At 36.1% G+C, this 18,211-nt stretch overlaps 3 protein-coding genes across 5 annotated transcripts; 2 read left to right on the top strand and 1 right to left on the bottom strand.

Moving 5' to 3' along the window:
* Positions 1 to 1,751: 1,751 nt before the first annotated feature.
* Positions 1,752 to 3,296, top strand: LOC104905414 (probable xyloglucan galactosyltransferase GT11). Its single transcript, XM_010693961.3, has one exon. It carries the CDS (start codon positions 1,752 to 1,754, stop codon positions 3,294 to 3,296), a length of 1,545 nt encoding a protein of 514 aa, XP_010692263.1.
* On the bottom strand, positions 3,252 to 6,662 carry LOC104905415 (uncharacterized). Its single transcript, XM_010693962.4, has 6 exons — positions 6,309 to 6,662; positions 5,867 to 5,992; positions 3,995 to 4,073; positions 3,822 to 3,914; positions 3,618 to 3,731; positions 3,252 to 3,535 (listed from the first exon to the last, which is right to left on the bottom strand). The coding sequence occupies exons 1-6, from the start codon at positions 6,581 to 6,583 to the stop codon at positions 3,482 to 3,484; spliced, it is 741 nt and encodes a 246-aa protein (XP_010692264.1). The 5' UTR covers positions 6,584 to 6,662; the 3' UTR covers positions 3,252 to 3,481.
* A 3,400-nt stretch (positions 6,663 to 10,062) lies between these two features.
* LOC104905416 (ATP-dependent DNA helicase 2 subunit KU80) lies at positions 10,063 to 17,271 on the top strand. 3 transcript variants are annotated; one of them, XM_010693963.3, is made up of 12 exons: positions 10,063 to 10,180; positions 11,447 to 11,539; positions 11,756 to 11,807; positions 13,154 to 13,285; positions 13,876 to 14,279; positions 14,417 to 14,703; positions 14,810 to 15,005; positions 15,159 to 15,365; positions 15,618 to 15,785; positions 15,859 to 16,242; positions 16,512 to 16,642; positions 16,787 to 17,271. In XM_010693963.3, the coding sequence occupies exons 1-12, from the start codon at positions 10,166 to 10,168 to the stop codon at positions 16,845 to 16,847; spliced, it is 2,130 nt and encodes a 709-aa protein (XP_010692265.1). In that variant the 5' UTR covers positions 10,063 to 10,165; the 3' UTR covers positions 16,848 to 17,271. The 3 variants fall into 3 exon arrangements, with proteins under 3 accessions (XP_010692265.1, XP_048496819.1, XP_048496826.1); XM_048640862.1 differs by having other exon boundaries at positions 11,447 to 11,666; XM_048640869.2 differs by lacking the exons at positions 10,063 to 10,180; positions 11,447 to 11,539; positions 11,756 to 11,807 and adding an exon at positions 12,357 to 12,608.
* Positions 17,272 to 18,211: the final 940 nt, after the last annotated feature.

The following is an 18,211-nucleotide window of genomic DNA, read 5'->3' as shown; positions in this document are numbered from 1 at the left end:
AAAAAACTCCGTTATGGGAATTCTTCTATTCCAACTTCGCTTAATTCGTCTTTTACACATTCTTGTATGTGACGACAGTTATGTGTTACAAGACTATTTGACGAAGAGATGTGGGTTATTGACAAGCTTAGATAGGGTCACTGATAATGCATATGTGAGGTTAGTGATAAGCATTACTATAGTTATTGTAGAAACGAAAACTAGTAACAACTATATTTGACTTATCTGATAAACGTGGCGTGAGAAGATCACTGCTCTGAAGTTGAATTTGCCTCGCTGTTCAATCAACCTCCACGAATACACGGTTTCTGCTTTTCCAGTGTTAAGGGAAAAACAGATTGAAAACGTTCTTGAATATTACCCAGAATTTTAGAAGATAAAGAATATTGAGAAGAAGAGAGAATGTATTTTTCTGTCCCTCAATGTAATAATTTACCCCAGTATTTATAGAGATATGAAACCAGGAGGCTGAAAACGTGGGGAAAAAAGTAACTTAATACTGGATTAAAACGGTCATAAAATTGACAACATGTTGACCCAAAAATTTAGTTTAGTTTAGCCCAAAGCCCGGTCCGGGCGATGCGTGGCAACTCCAAACACCACATATCTACTAAAAGTCTCATTGCTATATAACTGAAAGGATAGAGGAAGAATAATAGTTATAAATACACTTTCCTTCTATTCTTTCAACGTGGGACAAATGACCCTTCATATTCTTTTGAAGTAAATTTTGAGTAACTAAAAAACACTCTTATAAACTCCAACAATTATAATTAATGGGTACTTGTTGATGTAGAAATAGGACTATTCATAGCTTGTGCTTTTTTGTGTACCATCAAGCATTGTATTATCTCAATGCAGAAGCACCAACTATCAACACCCTACACTCTCCAAAGTAATGTAGTATTGAATAGACCAACACTTGTTTAATGGTATAAAAGATGCTTAGGAGAGGAATTGGTAGATGGTGGACTCGTGTCTATTATTAAAATGGTAGACATGGGCTAAAATGCAGTCCAAAAAACATAAAACGCGTGAAACTAATGTGCATAACCTGCTCTTTTATGAACATGTGAAACTAATATACATCAACTGTTCTCCAATGAACATCGATCTCGACGATTATCCTATGTTAACTTTTATCTTTATGTTTCTTAGTTTGTTTATCGCAGATATTTCTTTGTTCATTGTGTTTTCTTTGTCTATTCATTAGGTTGAGTGGTTGTTCATCAAATATTTCCTCTTATGTTATCTTTTTTTCTTGTTGTTCATTGCTGATTTAAATGTTTATTGATTCTCGTGTGTTGTTCTTTTGCTTAGTTTGTTCATTGAGGATATTGTTTTGTTTATTGTGTTGAATGGTGCACACCATTTAGATGGTAAATCGTGTCTACCATCTAATTTGCTAGAGGAGAGAGGAACATTTCCCGGTAGTATATAGATGCGAGTATAAACCATACACATCACTGTCTTAGATATATCAGATTATATAAATTATAACCAGTGATCTGATCATAAGAAGTGTGGAGAACACCTTATTCGTGGAAAGCATGAATGAGTGAAGTCTATAGTTGCCATTTACTAATGTATAATACTACACCAACTTGCTATTTTGAACATATAAAATGCCATACATAACTTGAGTGGTCAAGTCATGAAGATTATGACATGTTTTGCGATAAGACCAGAACTGGTTGAATTCTACCAAGTTACAAGCCATGCATTAGAGAAAGTTTCCCTTAAACACCATAATGAAGGTTCTAACGGCTTTCAAAGGCTTTAAGAAGAAGTCATGGCTTATTGTTCTTGCAACTATATGCTTCTTATGGCTGTGCTATTGGATGCCTAATTTAAACCATACCTTATCCTACTCATACACGATTAGGCAGATGAGCAAAGACATCGAACTCAGCATTATGGGAAGAGTTCCTGCAGCTGAAGGGAATCAAAGCTATAATCAGAAATCTCAACAGCAAGATCTTTGCTTGGGCCGGTATATTTACATGCATGATCTCCCTCCCAGATTCAATCGGGATCTAGTAACGAAATGTGAGACACTCAGAAAAGAGTTCAATTTCTGCCGATATGTGGAAAATGATGGGTTTGGGTCTCAGCTCACCATAAATGACAGTGCAGAAAATATGATGTCAAGGGAAAGTTGGTATGCAACTCACCAGTTTATCTTGGAGATGATATTCCATAGGAGGATGAAGCAATATGAGTGCCTAACACCCAACTCTTCCTTGGCATCTGCAATCTATGCACCCTTTTACCCTGGTTTAGAAGTAAGCCGGTATCTATGGGGTGGGTTTAGCTCGTCAGTGAAAGACGCAGGAGCCCTGGATTTCACCACCTGGCTGAAGGGAAGACCTGAATGGGAGCACATGTCTGGGTGGGACCACTTTTTTGTGACTGGAAGGCTAACTTGGGATTTCAGGAGACCAACCTACATGGGTCCAGATTGGGGTAGCAAGCTCATGAAGTTGCCCGAAACCAGAAACATGACTCTGCTGACAGTAGATTCTTCCCCTTATGCCTACAATGACTTTGCAGTCCCATACCCTTCCTATTTTCACCCCTCCCATGACAATGAGGTGTTGCAGTGGCAAGAGTGGGTGAGGAAGGCGAAAAGATCTTACCTTTCTGCGTTTGCAGGAGCCCCACGCCCTAATATCACGACCTCAATCCGAGGGGAGCTAATCAGTCAGTGTAAGAATGCCTCGACAAATCATTGCAAACTGGTTAGCTGTGCACCCAATGATAAAGTCAACTGTAATAGCCCGGATTATATCATCAAGGCTTTTATGATGTCTGATTTCTGTCTGCAGCCTCCTGGGGATTCAGGCACAAGGCGTTCCACTTTTGATGCTATCTTGGCTGGCTGTATTCCTGTTTTCTTTCACCCAGGATCAGCTTATACCCAATACTTTTGGCATTTGCCTAAGAATTACACAAGCTATTCAGTTTTCATACCACAAGAGGGGATTAAAAATGGAACTGTAAGTGTTGTGGAGATTCTACTGCAGATTCCACAAAATGTTGTCACAGCTATGAGAGAAATGGTTATAGGGCTGATTCCAAACATCATATACGCGCGCAATAAGTTGACAACAACTGAAGATGCATTTGATATTACTATCAACGGAATTCTCCAGAGGATTGAAGATTTCAGGGGAGATATTCAAGAAGGAAAAGACCCGAGAAGCAAATTCCCGGAGAACTCTTTTTGGAAGTATTACTTGACAGGAAAATTAGAAAAACACGAGTGGGATTCTTACTTCAGAAGAAAGCAGTAAAGTCGAATCTAGGAGTGGGAGTACAATCAAACTAAATTTGTCTGTTGAGCTATATCTTTTCAGTTTTCAATTATTAATTTATGCTTTGGTACTTCCATTGTACTATAATGGTTGATTTCTGTGAGGAATATATTATAGAAAAAGGAAAGAATGACATCTCCTACAATGAGAATTTATGACTATGGTTAGTAAGTATTTTCGGAAGCCCATCCTTTGTTCTCCAGCTCCTTCCTCAAGGCCTGCATTAACAAAAATGATATCTGAAAAAAACAAAATTAATACAATATCTGAAACTGATTACATAATTATGTAACTTTTAACCTTGATTCTTTTCCGATTCACATCGAAATCAAAACTCCCCAAACGAGATGCAGAACGATATCCCACAATGGACTTGTTCCCCGGTGGAAACCAGAACTCGACATCATCAACAAACTACATAAAGTGGAAGCAAGTCAATATTTGTTTCCCATGCTTAGCTCAAGTGGCATCTCTACAATTTAGTGTTGAAATGAAAAAACCTACCCCCATTATGGGACTTTCATATTCCACACGCACATAATCATCCTTCTTGTCCATGATCCTGGGTGTGAAGTTGTCTGGTTTTGTTGATTCAATCTGCAGTTATAGTGGTTGTTGGTTAGTTTATCACGAAAGTTTAGTAGTTTTTCATGGAATGTTTTGTAAAGTTATCTTACAACGGCAAGAAGCTCCTGCATCGCCACTTCTCTACTAACAGGTTTTTTGCTCCCTCTCCCTCCTTCAGGGTTGTAGTTCCTGTTAGTTGCATATTATTATAAATTCCATTAGTTCCCTCAAAAAAAAATAAAAAAAAATCCCAATAGCATCATGGATGACCTGAAAACAAGGACATGAACTTATCTACCTTAAAACCTAGGGAAGATCCGGGGATTGTTAACCATCGCCTCCAAATTACTTAAAATCGCTCCAACTCCCCTCTAAAAGTACTATTATACCCTTACGATATTTTTTATATATTTTTTACTCCAACTTAACTCCTCCTCTAATTCATATTCTCTCTCATCTTCGCCCACCACCGACGAACACAAAATTCGAACGAGGTAAATTTTTTTAATGAATTCCATGGGGAACGTGTGGCCTGGATGTTATGTCCATGGGGAACAACGTGTGGCTTGGACATTATGTCCATGGACACAACTTCCAGGCCACACGTTAGCCCCATGGAATTCGTTAAATAAAATTTTACCTTGCCGTCGTCGGTGGTGATCGTCGGTGGATTGGATGTAGCGATTGGTGGTTAGTGATTTTAGGTGGTGGTGGAGAGAGAGTTGTAAAAGCAGCCAAGGGTATAATGGTACATTTACATGGTAGTTGGGGAGATTTTAAGTAATTTCAGGGCGATGAATGGAAGTTCATATTTTTTCTTTTCCTATTGTAACACTTCCTTGTAGGTTTACTAACCAACAAACTTGCCTAATTTTGCCTAATTATAGCACTTCATGCCCCGTAAATTAAAGATATGTACCAAACGTTAAATACAACTATGGCACATATAGGGACTATCATAATAACTTTCTACATGAATTTGAAGTCATGGGTTCAAGTCTCACTAAAAGCACTTTGCGAGGAAGATTCCTTTACTCCCCCCCCCCCCTCAAGGTGTCTGGGCTTAACTAGAATGGTTGTAACCTAGCAGTAGGGCCCTGGAATAGGCCTCATTTCATTACCAAAAAGAAAGGTCTTTGTCCAATACACTTCATTTCTCAATGGCGAAATCCAACTCAGCAACAAATCTTTAGTTTTTTTTTCTATTAGAAGTGGTCGACATAGCTAGTGCGTTCTTTCCTGGGTTCATTTCTTCATGATTTACAAATTATGATCCTATTTGAACCCGACAGACTCGAATTCCACTGGTATCACAAAATTACGTAGCTTAGGTATTCATTTTTCCATGAACAGACTAATAAATCTCAAGTGGATTAAAAGATATCATTTCTCATTATAGTCTTATACTCTTATAGAGGTAAAAAGGAAGCTGATTTAAGCACATTTCAAATGAATTTTCACGCTCCTCTTTGTGACAGCACTCAGCTCGCCTACACTCGTTCTTTGGTACATTAAATATGGTCACTTATAATAATGGGTCACCTTGTACCAATAAGGAAGAGGAGAGTTTAGCTCACTTACAAGTTAGGAAGTTCCATCCTAAAATCAATTGGTGATAAGAGGAGTAACTCCTAATCTTATAAAGTGGTTTATTCTCTCCTATTTCTCCAATGTGGGACACTCGTAAGTGGGATTTCAATGGGTTTCAACAGGTTACCCAAGCCATTTCATAAAATCGGAAAATCAACACTCGTCTTACCATAGTGAAGCGGTCTTATATGATCTCTAGTATGTAATCACAGTAGACAAAGTCTTTTCCACAGTAGTCATTGTGCAACTATGACTTCTTAATGACTAGAACCAATCAACCTTTCAGAAAGATTAGATAGTGCAGGACCAAAAAGTAATACTTCTATGTAAGATAATATGCTTGCAAGGTAAAAACACATAAAACGCAGAAAGTAAAAAGGAAAAAAACTTACCAGGGAGGGGTATAGTGGGTAAGGTCAGATGAGTTTTCAGAAGTGGATATACAATTTTTAGTAGCAGGACATAATGCCAATGAAGGTGGATTCTTTTGCACTCCCAAATAACTTGGTTTTGTTCCACTGTTCAATTTGCAACAAATAAGTAAACATGAAAATTATCATTAATAAATCGTCATACGACATCTACAATAATAATAACCTATCCATTAGAAGAATCTAGTTTTTTTTATATATCCATATGAGTTATGGAGACAGTACAAGAAGGGGAGGGGGATTCGAACATATGACCTATCGTTCACAGCACCTCAATCTTAATTACTAGGCTAAGACATTCTTGGTTATTAGAAAAATCTAGTTTAACTTGGGAAATGAAATAATCAATTTTACAGATGTGCAGAATATAAGGGGAGAAAAAGCAAAAAATTGAGTGAAGAACCTGAAATGGAAGATTGCTCCAAGTGTAGCTAGTTCACTGCTTCTTAAAATAACTTCTCTTCGATTGAGCTTTTGTTGCTGTTGTTCTTCTTGACAAGAGAAGATGCGAAGTTGTAGAGGAAAGTTTATAGATTGATGGGTGTTTCGTTGAATGATGTTTTTGTGGTTATAATGATAGCTGATTGAATATGCCATTGATGCCATTCTTGCAATGTTAAGGTTCAAGCTCTTTGTTTGGAGGAACGAGGAAGTTTTGTGTTGAGTGGTTTGAAGCATCAGTTGTTTTGGTGGGCAAATAAAGGTCCTAATTCCTAAAGGAGCATGTGCCTAATAATTTAGACGAAAAAGTTAATAGTAGTCTACCACGCTCTTCCATCATTTCAACCCTTAAACGGCAAGTAGTAGAAGGTAGACATGGGTCTACCATTAAGATACATAAAACGTGTGCGAATTAAATGGACCGCGAATTCATTGAACAACAATGATTCTCTAATGAATATCTTGAATCTCCGGTGACACCGAAAAATATAGAACTTATTTTTTGAAGTCATTTCTTTCATTTTCCCACACAAATTTTCAGAGACTTTCTCTATCTTCTTCCCAAATACTCCAACATCTCTTTAACTTCTCTCTAACCTATTTCATCAAATTCTTCCTTTTCTTGCACGTTTTTCGTACATGAAGATGAACACAACGAGTTGCAAAGAAAAATCGACAACATAAGGTATTAAATATATGCATTTGATAAGAAAAAAAATAACATTTTTTACATTTTGCACTTTTGTTTCTTATTTTTCCCCTCTTTTCTGGTAAAGATCTTGATGCTAGTTTGTGAAAAAATGAAAACTTCCTTGCAATTGATGTCCAACTGAACGAATGAAAGAGCCCAGTGAATGAAAGGGGTGAATGAGTTCGACATCAGGAAAAAAAGCAGCAAAAATAAGGTAATTGTTCATTGTACTGTAAATATATGTTCATTGTATTATTATAATGTACTCATTGAATTCGTGTTGGTCATATGTTTATCGTAGTTAGCCATATGTTTATTACATATTTGTTCGGATGTTAGGTACATTTATTCATATATTTAGTGTGTGTTTGACACATTAATTCATTAATAACATAAATTATGACATATGTTCATCTACCATCTAATTTGCGCTTAAACGGAAACTTGGATAGACGTTGAATTGTTAGATACTCTTGTATTTGGTATTTAAATAAAAAGGTCAAAATAAAAAAAAAAATCAATGATATGTAAACCTTTTTGAAATGATACCGTGCTAAAATGAGTTGGAGTACTACTTTAGAAAAGGTTGGTATACTAATTGAAGATCTTTCTTTAAAATTAAAACTCTTTTCCTTTGGTACCAAATATACTAGCATTTGGTACCCATCTGAGAGCATATTGATATCGCCTAAATTTGTTCGGTATCGAATATATGATATGTGGAGGTTATCCTCTCAAATGAATATGATTTCACGATAGACAAATACTTTATATTTCCTCCGTTTCATTTTACTCACTACACTTTTCAATTCACGGACTCCTAGACAATTTTTGAAGAAGAGAAAGGTAGAGAGTAAAAAGAAAAGGAATCCATGTGGGAGGAAAGATATAGAGAGAGTTTATTGCCCAAAAAAGAAGTGTAGCAAGTAATGTAAAACTTGATGAAAGTTAATCTAGAAAATTCTAGATAGGTCATGTAATGTAAGGAAAAATCTTATATGCATGTCTTAGATTTGTCTAGAAAAATCTTGTAAAATATCTATGCAAAAAAAATCTAAGTTTAGAATATTTGAGTGTGTTAGAAATATCAAGGTTAGAAAAATCTAGAAACTAAGGTACAATAACTATAAATTTGTTGTATGTGTATGAGTTAAGAAGGAGCTCAAATGAGGGGAAGCTCAAATGAGGGGGAGCCAAACAAAGTGAGCTCCACACAAAATATTAGGAAAGGTAGAAACAAAGGGTTCTACCAAGGTAAATGAGAGACATGAGCTCTCACAAACACACTTGTACAATTAAGAAATTCAATTTTACGATACTATTCGGGTCCATCAAAACTTCCGTATGCGCCACATATTCTATCAAAACTTCCCATAATGAAAAGTGTAGCGAGTATTTTGAAACGGAGGAAGTAATAATTTTGATTGGACAAGCTTGAGACCCTATTATATTGCACAATCTCGTGATAGTTGCTAATGTTTGATTAATTACTTCAATTCAAATTACATCCCAACACTTTAGATGATTTTAATAATAAAAAACAACCTTAGAAAATGATAATGTTGGAGTAATATCTTGAATTTCTCCACTTCCCATCTAGAGCAACTTTGCTTGTGGCTTGTGATGATCTAAAAAATGGACTACTTGAACTAAGACTAATCAGATCTTCTGAGGTAATTTTGAACTTTGAAGGTAGAATACATTATATTTTTTGCTCTTCTTTTTTCAAAAAGTCCAATAACTAGTTATACTGAACAATTTTATTTCTAAAACTATATTGACAGATATAGTCTTGAAATGCTAGCAGCTACTACAATTGTCAATAACTATCGTGATAGCTGGTAGTGCTCGTTTGGTTGTATATAGGAAGTGTAAATTTCTTGGAACTTTATTTTCCCATGTAATTATATTTTTTAGAAGTTGTTAAATGTTGTTTGGTGATTCATGGGAAGTGAAAGTTCCTATGGGAATTTCCACTTACCCAGGTCCCCCTAGGTAAGTAATTTCCTCCATTTTGTGGGAAATGGAACTTCCAAGGAATTTCTACTTCCCATGAAGTTGTCAATCAAACAACATCAAGAAATTCTAATTCCTAGAAATTTTAACTTCCTATGTTAAACAATGTCAACCAAACAAGCACTAAGTGTTAAAGCAAGTTCGTTGGATATCTTGGGGGGTGGAAGAGACTAAACAAGGAAAACGAGTTGAGAGTTGAGACTTGAGAGAGGTATAATAGTGGAGTGTAAGGTGAGGAGACAAACTTTCGTCCTAATTAGGGTCACTGTTGAAAAAAAAAAATAGGGTTATATTTAGTTGCTTACAGGATTTTTGTATTTATATATAGTTGAAGACACGAAATTATTTTTGTTCGGGCTTCTTTGATTCAACTTATTTTTGCTTATCTGACTTTAACTAAACTTATTAATCCTTATAAGATCTTATCTGGATTTATTAGACTTTGTATGTAAGAGTGTCAAACTCAAAACGTATTTTTGTTGAGCTAAACTTATTAAACCTTATCTGAACTTATCTTTTTTTTATTAGGGACTAAAAATAAGTTGAACAAAACAGATCATTCAACATCAAAGTCAATATTTAAGTATTCAACGACTAATTGCTAACCTCTTTTACCTATCCTTTTTTTTTTCTCTCAAACAAAAATAATAGGAAAAATTATTTTAAATAAGTCAACCTTTAGGTAGTCATTCCATTTGAAATCTACTTTTTTATTATCCCTGATTGAGTTAGACTTGTATGTCTGTTCTTCTATTGAGTTTTAACCTGCTTGTGACTTGTTTAGTAGGTTACTTATGATACATTTTACAATGTCATTTTTTCTAAAATAGGCGAGGGTGGGGGTGGGATATTGCAACATGATAAGCTATTAAACAAGTCACAAACCGATTAAAACTTAAACTTAATAGAAGAAAATAAAAGCTTAATTCAACCAGGAATAATCAAAAGGTAAAAAGATGGCGCAAAGTTGACTTATTTAAAACAATTTTTTCAAAAAATTGTAGACTACTTAACGTCCATGGCATAAAGCTTCTTCAGCAATCTTTTTCGTTTACTCAATACAAACATTTCTCAACATCTCTTCGTTTCTTCCCTCCTTCACGTCCCAAACCATGGCTCGAAACAAGGTAATAACTATAAACCCTTTTCCTTTACTTCTCATTTCATAATAATGGCGATCTTTTTTATTTATTTTTGGAACTATTAAATCTTTCTGCAGTAAATTTGCTAAATTTCTTTGTATGTGCTATAATCTCTAAACTACACACTTCAATTTAGGTTTTGGTTGTTTATGAAATATGAATTATGAATGCTTAGTTTTTCTATGTTATTGTTTATTTCTGCGATTAATATGAATTACTGAAAACCCAAAATAGCAATTTGTGGTCTTACAATTAATTTGTAGGAGAAAATGTTTGGTTTCTTCACTTGGGTTATTGCTCTATGTGCTAAGTGATAGGTCTGTTGAAGAAAAGCGAGGTTTTTATTTTCTTCTTTTCTTGTAGTCCTTGAAATAAATTGATACGCCCTCTGTCCCTTAATAGATTTACCATTTTTAATTTCGGCACTATTTATAGGTAAATAAAATCCTCAAAAAAAATTCTAATGCGTACGAGAAAACATAGTGTCATGTGGGGTTCTTGTTTGATTCGTCTTATTGTGTACATTAGGAAGATTGAACTTTTATAATTTTTACTTATATGTAATTAAAGATATTCACAATACAAAATGTGCATTGGCAAACATATATTGGAGAAATGGGAAATCTATTGGGAGACAGAGGGAGTACTATTTTATGGATGTTATGCCCTAGTATGTGAGGTTTGTAAATTTTCATTTATCTGAGACCTGAGCAATATGTTGCCCTTATCATGTTGTATTGTTGTGAACTCGTGATGCCTTCGGCACTTCTACAGTAAGGAATGAAAAATCATCCTGCATATGAATTGTGAACTAAATTGGAGGGATTGAAGCTATTATGGGGATTTTGGCCATGACCTTTATTCTGTTAAGGTTATTAATCCCTTCTATTAGGAATTTTTTTTCTTTATGGAGCTTGAAGAATGAATTTTTGAACAATGTAAACGTGAAAAATTCTGTTTTTTTGTGAGTAAGCAAGACACATTGAAGAATAATTTTTTTAAGAGTCAATTACTAGGAGATCTTTAGAATTTCTATTGATCGAAAGGTTGGAATTTTTGGAAAAACAGCATTTCCCTCCTTTTTCTTGCTGTCCCATTGGTGGTATATTCAGGGAAAATACAAAGTACCACATGCTTGCAATGCTTTTGCATATGATGCTATTTTTATAAATGAGGAAGTAGTAACAAAGCATTCCTAGTATAATAGTGTATGCTAATAGCTTCCCTCTATGTTCATATTTTTGATAACAGGAATCACTGGTTTTATTGCTTGATGTTGGTCCAAAGATGCATGGTGTTCTTCCACAAGTTAAGAAAGTCTGTGCCATGCTTTTGGAGAAGAAGGTCACTTGTTCACTACTTCCTGCTTTTGTCTCTCGCTCTTTTTCAATTTGGAGGATATACCTTTATATGTATGCTAAGGCGTACATGTCCAATATATCATTCTGTTTCTTTTTCCCTCTTTATGATGGTGACTCTTTGACCTCTATCAGACTTCATATTATTGATTGAATAGTGTACAGAAGCATTGCCTGAATTATTTTTCCACTGTACATGCAGCTCATTTATAACAAATTCGATGAAGTAGGGATTGTCTTATTTGGAACTGCAGGTACTTTATCTTGTGCTTTCTTGGTAGTTGGTATATACATTTGCAGAATCAATTTTGCTTTGTCTGCTGTGCAGAATGTGTTTGTGACCTAAAAGGGGATATATTTTGGAGTTTCAGAAAGTCCCTCTCTAAGTGGGGCAATTGGGGAGGAGGGGGAGAACATAGGAATATGGAATGATATAAGAGATGCATAAGGCAATAGGTTATGCTTGTTTGAGTAATCTATACTTACCGCACCCAAGTTGCTAATTAGAACTTTCTTCCTCGTACTTCTACACGTATTCAAGAAGCTCGTACTTCTACACATCTTCATGAAGCTCGTACTTCTACACATCTTCATGAAGCTCGTACTTTTACACATCTTCATGAAGCTTGTAGCTTTCTAAATCAAGCATCTAATTATACTGTCTTTTCTGCAATAAGGATGATAAAAGAAATACAGAATGCAATAGGTCATGCTTTTATTGATTTGTGATGCTTATTCCACTCAAGTTGCTGATTAGAATCTTTTTCTTGTACTTCTACACATCTTACATGAATTTTTTGTAACTTTCTAAGCCAAAGATCTAATTGTACTATCTTTTCTGCCTTGGTAGGTCAGTTAAGTGAAACTTGTAACTTTCAAATTTTAAACCAACCAACTTACTATGTGATCCCTTTCTGTTTGTTTGCTGTAACTAGTAGACCAGCCAATTACCTTTTCGATCAAGAGTCTGTCAGAAACAACCTCTTCGCATTTATATTGGCAAGGTTGTGGAGATGTGACTGTCGTTACTTGCCCCGGTGGGAGCTGCATTTTAGGTATTGGATTTATAGTCTGTTATGGTCTTATGGAGCCCATATGATTTATACAGACTTTAGGGACCATCTACTTTGACTTCAGTGCAAACCAAGGTCTTATAGATAGGTGGTTAGACAGTTAGACTTATTTATACTGTGACTGAACTGAGATTTGCTCCATTTTTTCCCTGTAACCTTGAAAATGTTTGTATTGTCTTTCCAGCTGCCACAAGACATCACAGACAACATGCAAAACTGGTATTTGCATGTTCGTAAATTGCTTTTTGTGCTCTGAGAATGGCTGTATACTTGGTTTTCATATTGTCTAATCTTGTCAATGATGTCTTCTTATAAGCTGTAACAAAAAGGGGAGTGGGTGCATATTTTAGTGGAATCAAGGGGAGAATAGAAGGAAGAAACTTAGTATGAGAGTGGAAGATAATGATTCACTTTTGTGCAATGTATTAATGGTTTTTCCGTTGTGCTGGCTTACCTATTCTTTTCCTCCATGCTTACTGCAAGCCTACTTATTGTTGCATTGATTAGCCTCTGATTTTGAATTTCAGAAACAAACAATGAGCTCACTGCAGAAGTTGGTGGATATGAGAATATTGTGGTTCTGAGAGGTATAAAGGTTGTAGATGGGGACCTGGTTGATGCTCTGGAAGAACTTCCACAAGGGACGGTTCGCGGTGATTGTATCCTGCTTGATTAACTGTTTTTCTTTTTTTGTGCTTTAAGTTTTATGTGTGGTTGAGCTTTTTTAAAATTTTGACAGGGTCAGCAGAAACCTTTCCACACAATACGTCTTATAAGATTTGCGGACCCATCTGCTTAGTTTGTACTAATTTCCCTTGGTTTACTTGTCATGAATAAATATACCTTCTCTAATATTTGCTTTAGCTGAATTACCTGCTTCAAACTTCAAACTTCAAACTGCATTTGCAATGCGAAAGTACAGGGTCTCGTGGAACTTCATGATGAGCCATAACTCTTGTTTTGGTGAGTGAAAATACCTGTATCTTGGTGAGCTTTTGAAAGCAGTGGAGTAGGAGATTCGAACATGCGACCTAACAAGCAAGACTAAGATAGAGCCACATGCGTAAACAACCACTAGACCAAGGCTACATTCACGATAGATATGGACAAGAGTTTTTCATGTCCCATTTTACCAGATATTTTGTGGGTTCAATATAACCCACTAAACCCACACTGGATCTACCAATGCTTGTTGCATACATTCTTTTGATGTTATAGTTGAAACTTGAGACCTTGACTTCACCCTTAGTTCTTGATGCAATTGTTGTTGGAATGGATATGGTAATAAAGAAGTATGGGCCAACTAACAAGGGAAAGAAACGCCTCTGTCTAATCACTAATGCCCTCTCTCATCTAAGAGATCCATATGAAGGAACAAAAGAAGATCAAGTCAGTACTATTGCTCTGCAAATGACTGAGCAGGCCATAAAGTTGGAATGTGTAGTAGTTAGAGGGGAACTAAGTGGTGATGCTGATAAGAATGTTATGGATGAGAATGACAAGCTATTAAACCTTTTCACAAAGAGAACCTGGGCAAAGACTGTTTATGTTGAAACTCCGACGTCACTGCTAGGAGCACTCAGGACACGAAGCATAGCCCCCATCACTATCTTCAGGGGTGATCTTGAAGTGAGCTCTAGATTGAAAATTAAGGTAAGGCTTGTTACCTTTCATAGAAGCTTGTTTTGATCCAACCGGATTTTTATCTTCGATAATCTGTATACAGTATACTTTTGTCTCTGACAACAGGCCGAATTTGACAATTTTTTCTGAATTACTTGACAACATAGGTTTGGGTGTACAAGAAAACTTCTGAGGAAAGATTTCCAACCCTGAAGAAGTATTCAGATAAAGCACCTTGTACTGATAAATTTGCTACCCATGAAATCAAGGTGGATTATGAGTATAGAAGCATTCACGAACCAGACAAAGTTGTACCTCCAGAACAAAGGATTAAAGGTTATCGTTATGGACCAGAAGTGGTCCCCATCTCATCTGATGCATGGGAAGCTGTCAAGTTCAAACCAGAGAAGGGCTTGAAGCTCCTCGGATTTTCTGATGCTAAAAACATACTACGGTGACAGCTCTAATTTAAGCTATAGTTATAATCTGGTGTTTCCCTTATATCTATCTGGAAATAGAAAATCTATGGACAGTTGATTCTGTTTTTCTCATGTTTGCAGCCAATATTACATGAAAGATGTCAACTTATTCATAGGTGAGCCTGGCAAAAGAGAAGCGGTTATTGCAGTTTCCGCTTTGGCTAGAGCGATGAAGGAATTGAATAAGGTGGCCATAGTTCGCTGTGTTTGGAGGCAAGGACAGGCAGGTGTTGTGATTGGGGTTTTGTCACCAAATGTATCTATGAAGGACAATATTGTAAGTATACCCTTTCAGTTTCATAACTATTCTTGGCTACCTACAAAATCTTCTTTTCATTAGTCTATCCTTATCTGCTCTCTTCCTTTACAATGTTCTTTCTTGATATCTTCTTCCTTCTTTGGTGTGTTTTTGAATGCTCCATCTGAGAAGCCTGATTCACTGTACTTCAATGTACTCCCATTTGCTGAGGATGTTCGGGAGTTTCAATTTCCTTCTTTCAAGAATCTCCCAGCAACATTTCAGCCAAATGACGAACAACAGGAGGCTGCTGATAATCTAGTAAGGATGCTTGACCTGGCACCACCTGCCAAAGAAGAGATTTTAAAGCCCGACCTAACACCAAATCCTGTTCTAGAGGTATTTTATTATAGTTGTGGCACATAGTGTTAGCTAATTCAATGAATGTTTTGTGGTTGGGGATTGAGTGGATTGGTGTGGAATTATCTCTCTCTAAAAGCTGGGGCATCGTTACTTAATCAAGGATCTTATGTGCAGCTTTTCACTAAGCTATCCAATCTTTTGTGCTAAGCTGTTTTGACGGTATTGCGTCATAGATTATGAAGAAGAAAGACAGACCCTCTGACTGATTAGCTATTTCATATTATGCAGCGGTTTTACCACTTTCTAGACCTAAAAACAAAGAACCCAGATGCAGCTATTCCTCCACTTGATGAAGCCTTAAAGAGGATAACTGAACCTGATGCAGAACTTCTTTCTAAAAACAAGTCTGTAATTGATGAATTTCGAAGATGCTTTGAAGTAAAGGAGAATTTTAAGGTCTAGAGCTGGCTGATCCTAGTCTTAAACTTATTACTTTTTCTGCAGGCACTAACTTATTTTCTTTTGACAGAGGAAGAAATCTGCTAGGTCATACAAGGAGAAGCCATCTGGATCTGATGATGAGAAAGAGGCTGCAGAAGATGTTAACATGGAGAAAACACTGAAAACCACTGATAATGATTCTGCAGTTAAGATTCAGAACAGTGATGATAAACCATCCAGTGCTCTGGCAAATAATTCTCTTGCCATTGTTGAGAAGATTGGGAATATCTCTCCAGTCCAGGATTTTGAAGCTATGTTATCTCATAGAGATAACCCAGATTGGGTTAGTAAAGCAATCAAAGGTCTGAAGAGCAAAATTCTTGAACTTGTAGAGGATTCGGTTGCAGGAAATAATTATGACAAAGCAGTCGAGTGTCTCGTTGCCCTTCGAAAAGGCTGTGTCCTCGAACAGGTGTGTGCCTTTGAATTACCAAGCAAGATAGGGAAGGGCTTTTTGGTAATTGCATTTTTGTGGGGCCCAACTCCCCTTTCTCTCTCTTGTTTGGTAGCAAACACCAAACTATGGCGTTTAGCCGTACTCTATTGTGGTTAACTTTCTATTGAGCATCACAACTGAAATGTCATCAATGTATGCCATGATGCATAATAGTTGGATATTGCTTAATTGGATATTGGAGGACCACTAGCTTGTTTTGAATCTTGAAGTTTCTTTTGTTGTAGGAACCCACACAATTCAACAATTTTCTGCAGTATCTTTACAGATTCTGCAAAGAACATGAGCTGAATGATTTCTGTGAGCTCCTTGTCTTGAAAGGGATGACATTAATCACAAAATCCGAAGCCGAAGACAGGTTTAACTTCTAATTTTCTTACTAGCCATTTCTTGATTCCAGTCTTTCACTTAACGAGTGTGATCATCATTCATCGCATTGACCGACTTATTTTTGGTGTTACGTGTTACCTTCATATTGCATTTATTTGTTGTCTTTGATCAGTGATGTGGCAGATGAAGCAGCCAGAAGTTTTTTGGTTCCGAAAGATCCCAAGGTTGAATGAGAACTCGTATAATTCAACTGGTGTAAATATCTGACTTGCGCACTCTGCGTGCTTTTTTGGCCCCTTGCTATGGGGCGGAGACAGGAGGAAAAGCGTAGTGGTTGTAGTGATACACTAAAACTATTACTGTTACATGTATCATATCTGACTTGCGCACTCTGCGTGCTTTTTTGGCCCCTTGCTTTGAGGCGGAGACAGGAGGAAAAGCGTAGTGGTTGTAGTGATACACTAAAACTGTTACTGTTACTGTTACATGTATCATATCTGACTTGCGCACTCTGCGTGCTTTTTTGTCCCTTTGCTTTGAGGCGGAGACAGGAGGAAAAGCGTAGTGGTTGTAGTGATACACTAAAACTATTACTGTTACTGTTACTGTTACTGTTACATGTATCATGTATGCTAATTGCTGATGTACATTTTTCTACCGGTAGTAGCCAATTTTCTCCGACCCCCTCCATTGTCCTTTAATGTTGTGTGTGATGAGTTTGTGTTCTGAACTAAAGAAAATAGAATGTCTATGTAATATTGCAGTAGAGATTGAAAATAATGTTAGCAGTTTTGCAGTAACAGACTGCTTCCTGCTATTGATTCCATTGGCGAAAGTCGACCGGAAAAGGGTAAAGTATTCTTATCTAAGCCAAAGGAGTATCTGATCCGAGAGTTGAACCTAACTCTCCTATAAAGATGAATCAACGCAATACAAAGTAATTCATATAGCTCATAGAATTGTTCCCAAGAACGCTAAGTCATATGTGGCAGGCCACACGAATATTTATCGGTGCGGCTAGTTTATATACAACTAGTGAGTGTCTCGAGCGACGCCTCGAGTTGTTTCTTTTTGTAAATTATTGTCTTGTGAGGAAAAAATTGACTTTATAATTTGAAGAATACAAGAAATTGAGATAAGAGTTTATATTTACAATAGTCTATTATCATTACCATTAATGTGTTAGATATCTAATTACTTATTAGATATCTAATTACTTAAGCAAGTCTTTTAATGAGATATAAATACAAGTTTATTATATTTTATTTTGAAATACTAAATAATGATGTTATGTTGGATTAATGGTTAATATCTCATTTTTCATTTCAAAAGACACGTGTTTGATACATTGTAACTACATAACATTATTTTTTGTAGTTGAGGCGTTTGACATGAAAATAGAGCGGTAGAGCCTTAGAAGAGAGTGCCACATGGCACATAGACATTCTTAGGAACGCCTTTTAATATATTATAGAAGTATAGATGTTGATTATTGTATTTTGAAGTTATCAATTAATATATTAGGGCTATCTATAATTGCTGAGTTTACTTATTAATATAGTGGATTAGTAGGGTCACATATTAATATACGAGGGGT

This window comes from Beta vulgaris, chromosome 1 (assembly GCF_026745355.1).
Source record: "Beta vulgaris subsp. vulgaris cultivar EL10 chromosome 1, EL10.2, whole genome shotgun sequence".
Lineage (NCBI taxonomy): Eukaryota > Viridiplantae > Streptophyta > Magnoliopsida > Caryophyllales > Amaranthaceae > Beta > Beta vulgaris.
Note: the sequence above shows the minus strand (reverse complement) of the source record. Positions and strands in the feature narration are given on the sequence as shown.

Coding starts and splice junctions, on each gene's coding strand:
- LOC104905414 (XM_010693961.3), top strand. CDS start 1,752: ATGAAGGTTCTAACGGCTTTCAAAGGCTTTAAGAAGAAGTCATGGCTT.
- LOC104905415 (XM_010693962.4), bottom strand. CDS start 6,583: ATGCTTCAAACCACTCAACACAAAACTTCCTCGTTCCTCCAAACAAAG. Junction 4,074..5,866: donor ACCCACTATACCCCTCCCTG/GTAAGTTTTTTT, acceptor TGCAACTAACAG/GAACTACAACCCTGAAGGAG. Junction 3,536..3,617: donor TGAATCGGAAAAGAATCAAG/GTTAAAAGTTAC, acceptor TTGTTAATGCAG/GCCTTGAGGAAGGAGCTGGA.
- LOC104905416 (XM_048640862.1), top strand. CDS start 11,469: ATGTTGGTCCAAAGATGCATGGTGTTCTTCCACAAGTTAAGAAAGTCT. Junction 15,366..15,617: donor CACCAAATCCTGTTCTAGAG/GTATTTTATTAT, acceptor CATATTATGCAG/CGGTTTTACCACTTTCTAGA. Junction 16,243..16,511: donor AAGGCTGTGTCCTCGAACAG/GTGTGTGCCTTT, acceptor CTTTTGTTGTAG/GAACCCACACAATTCAACAA.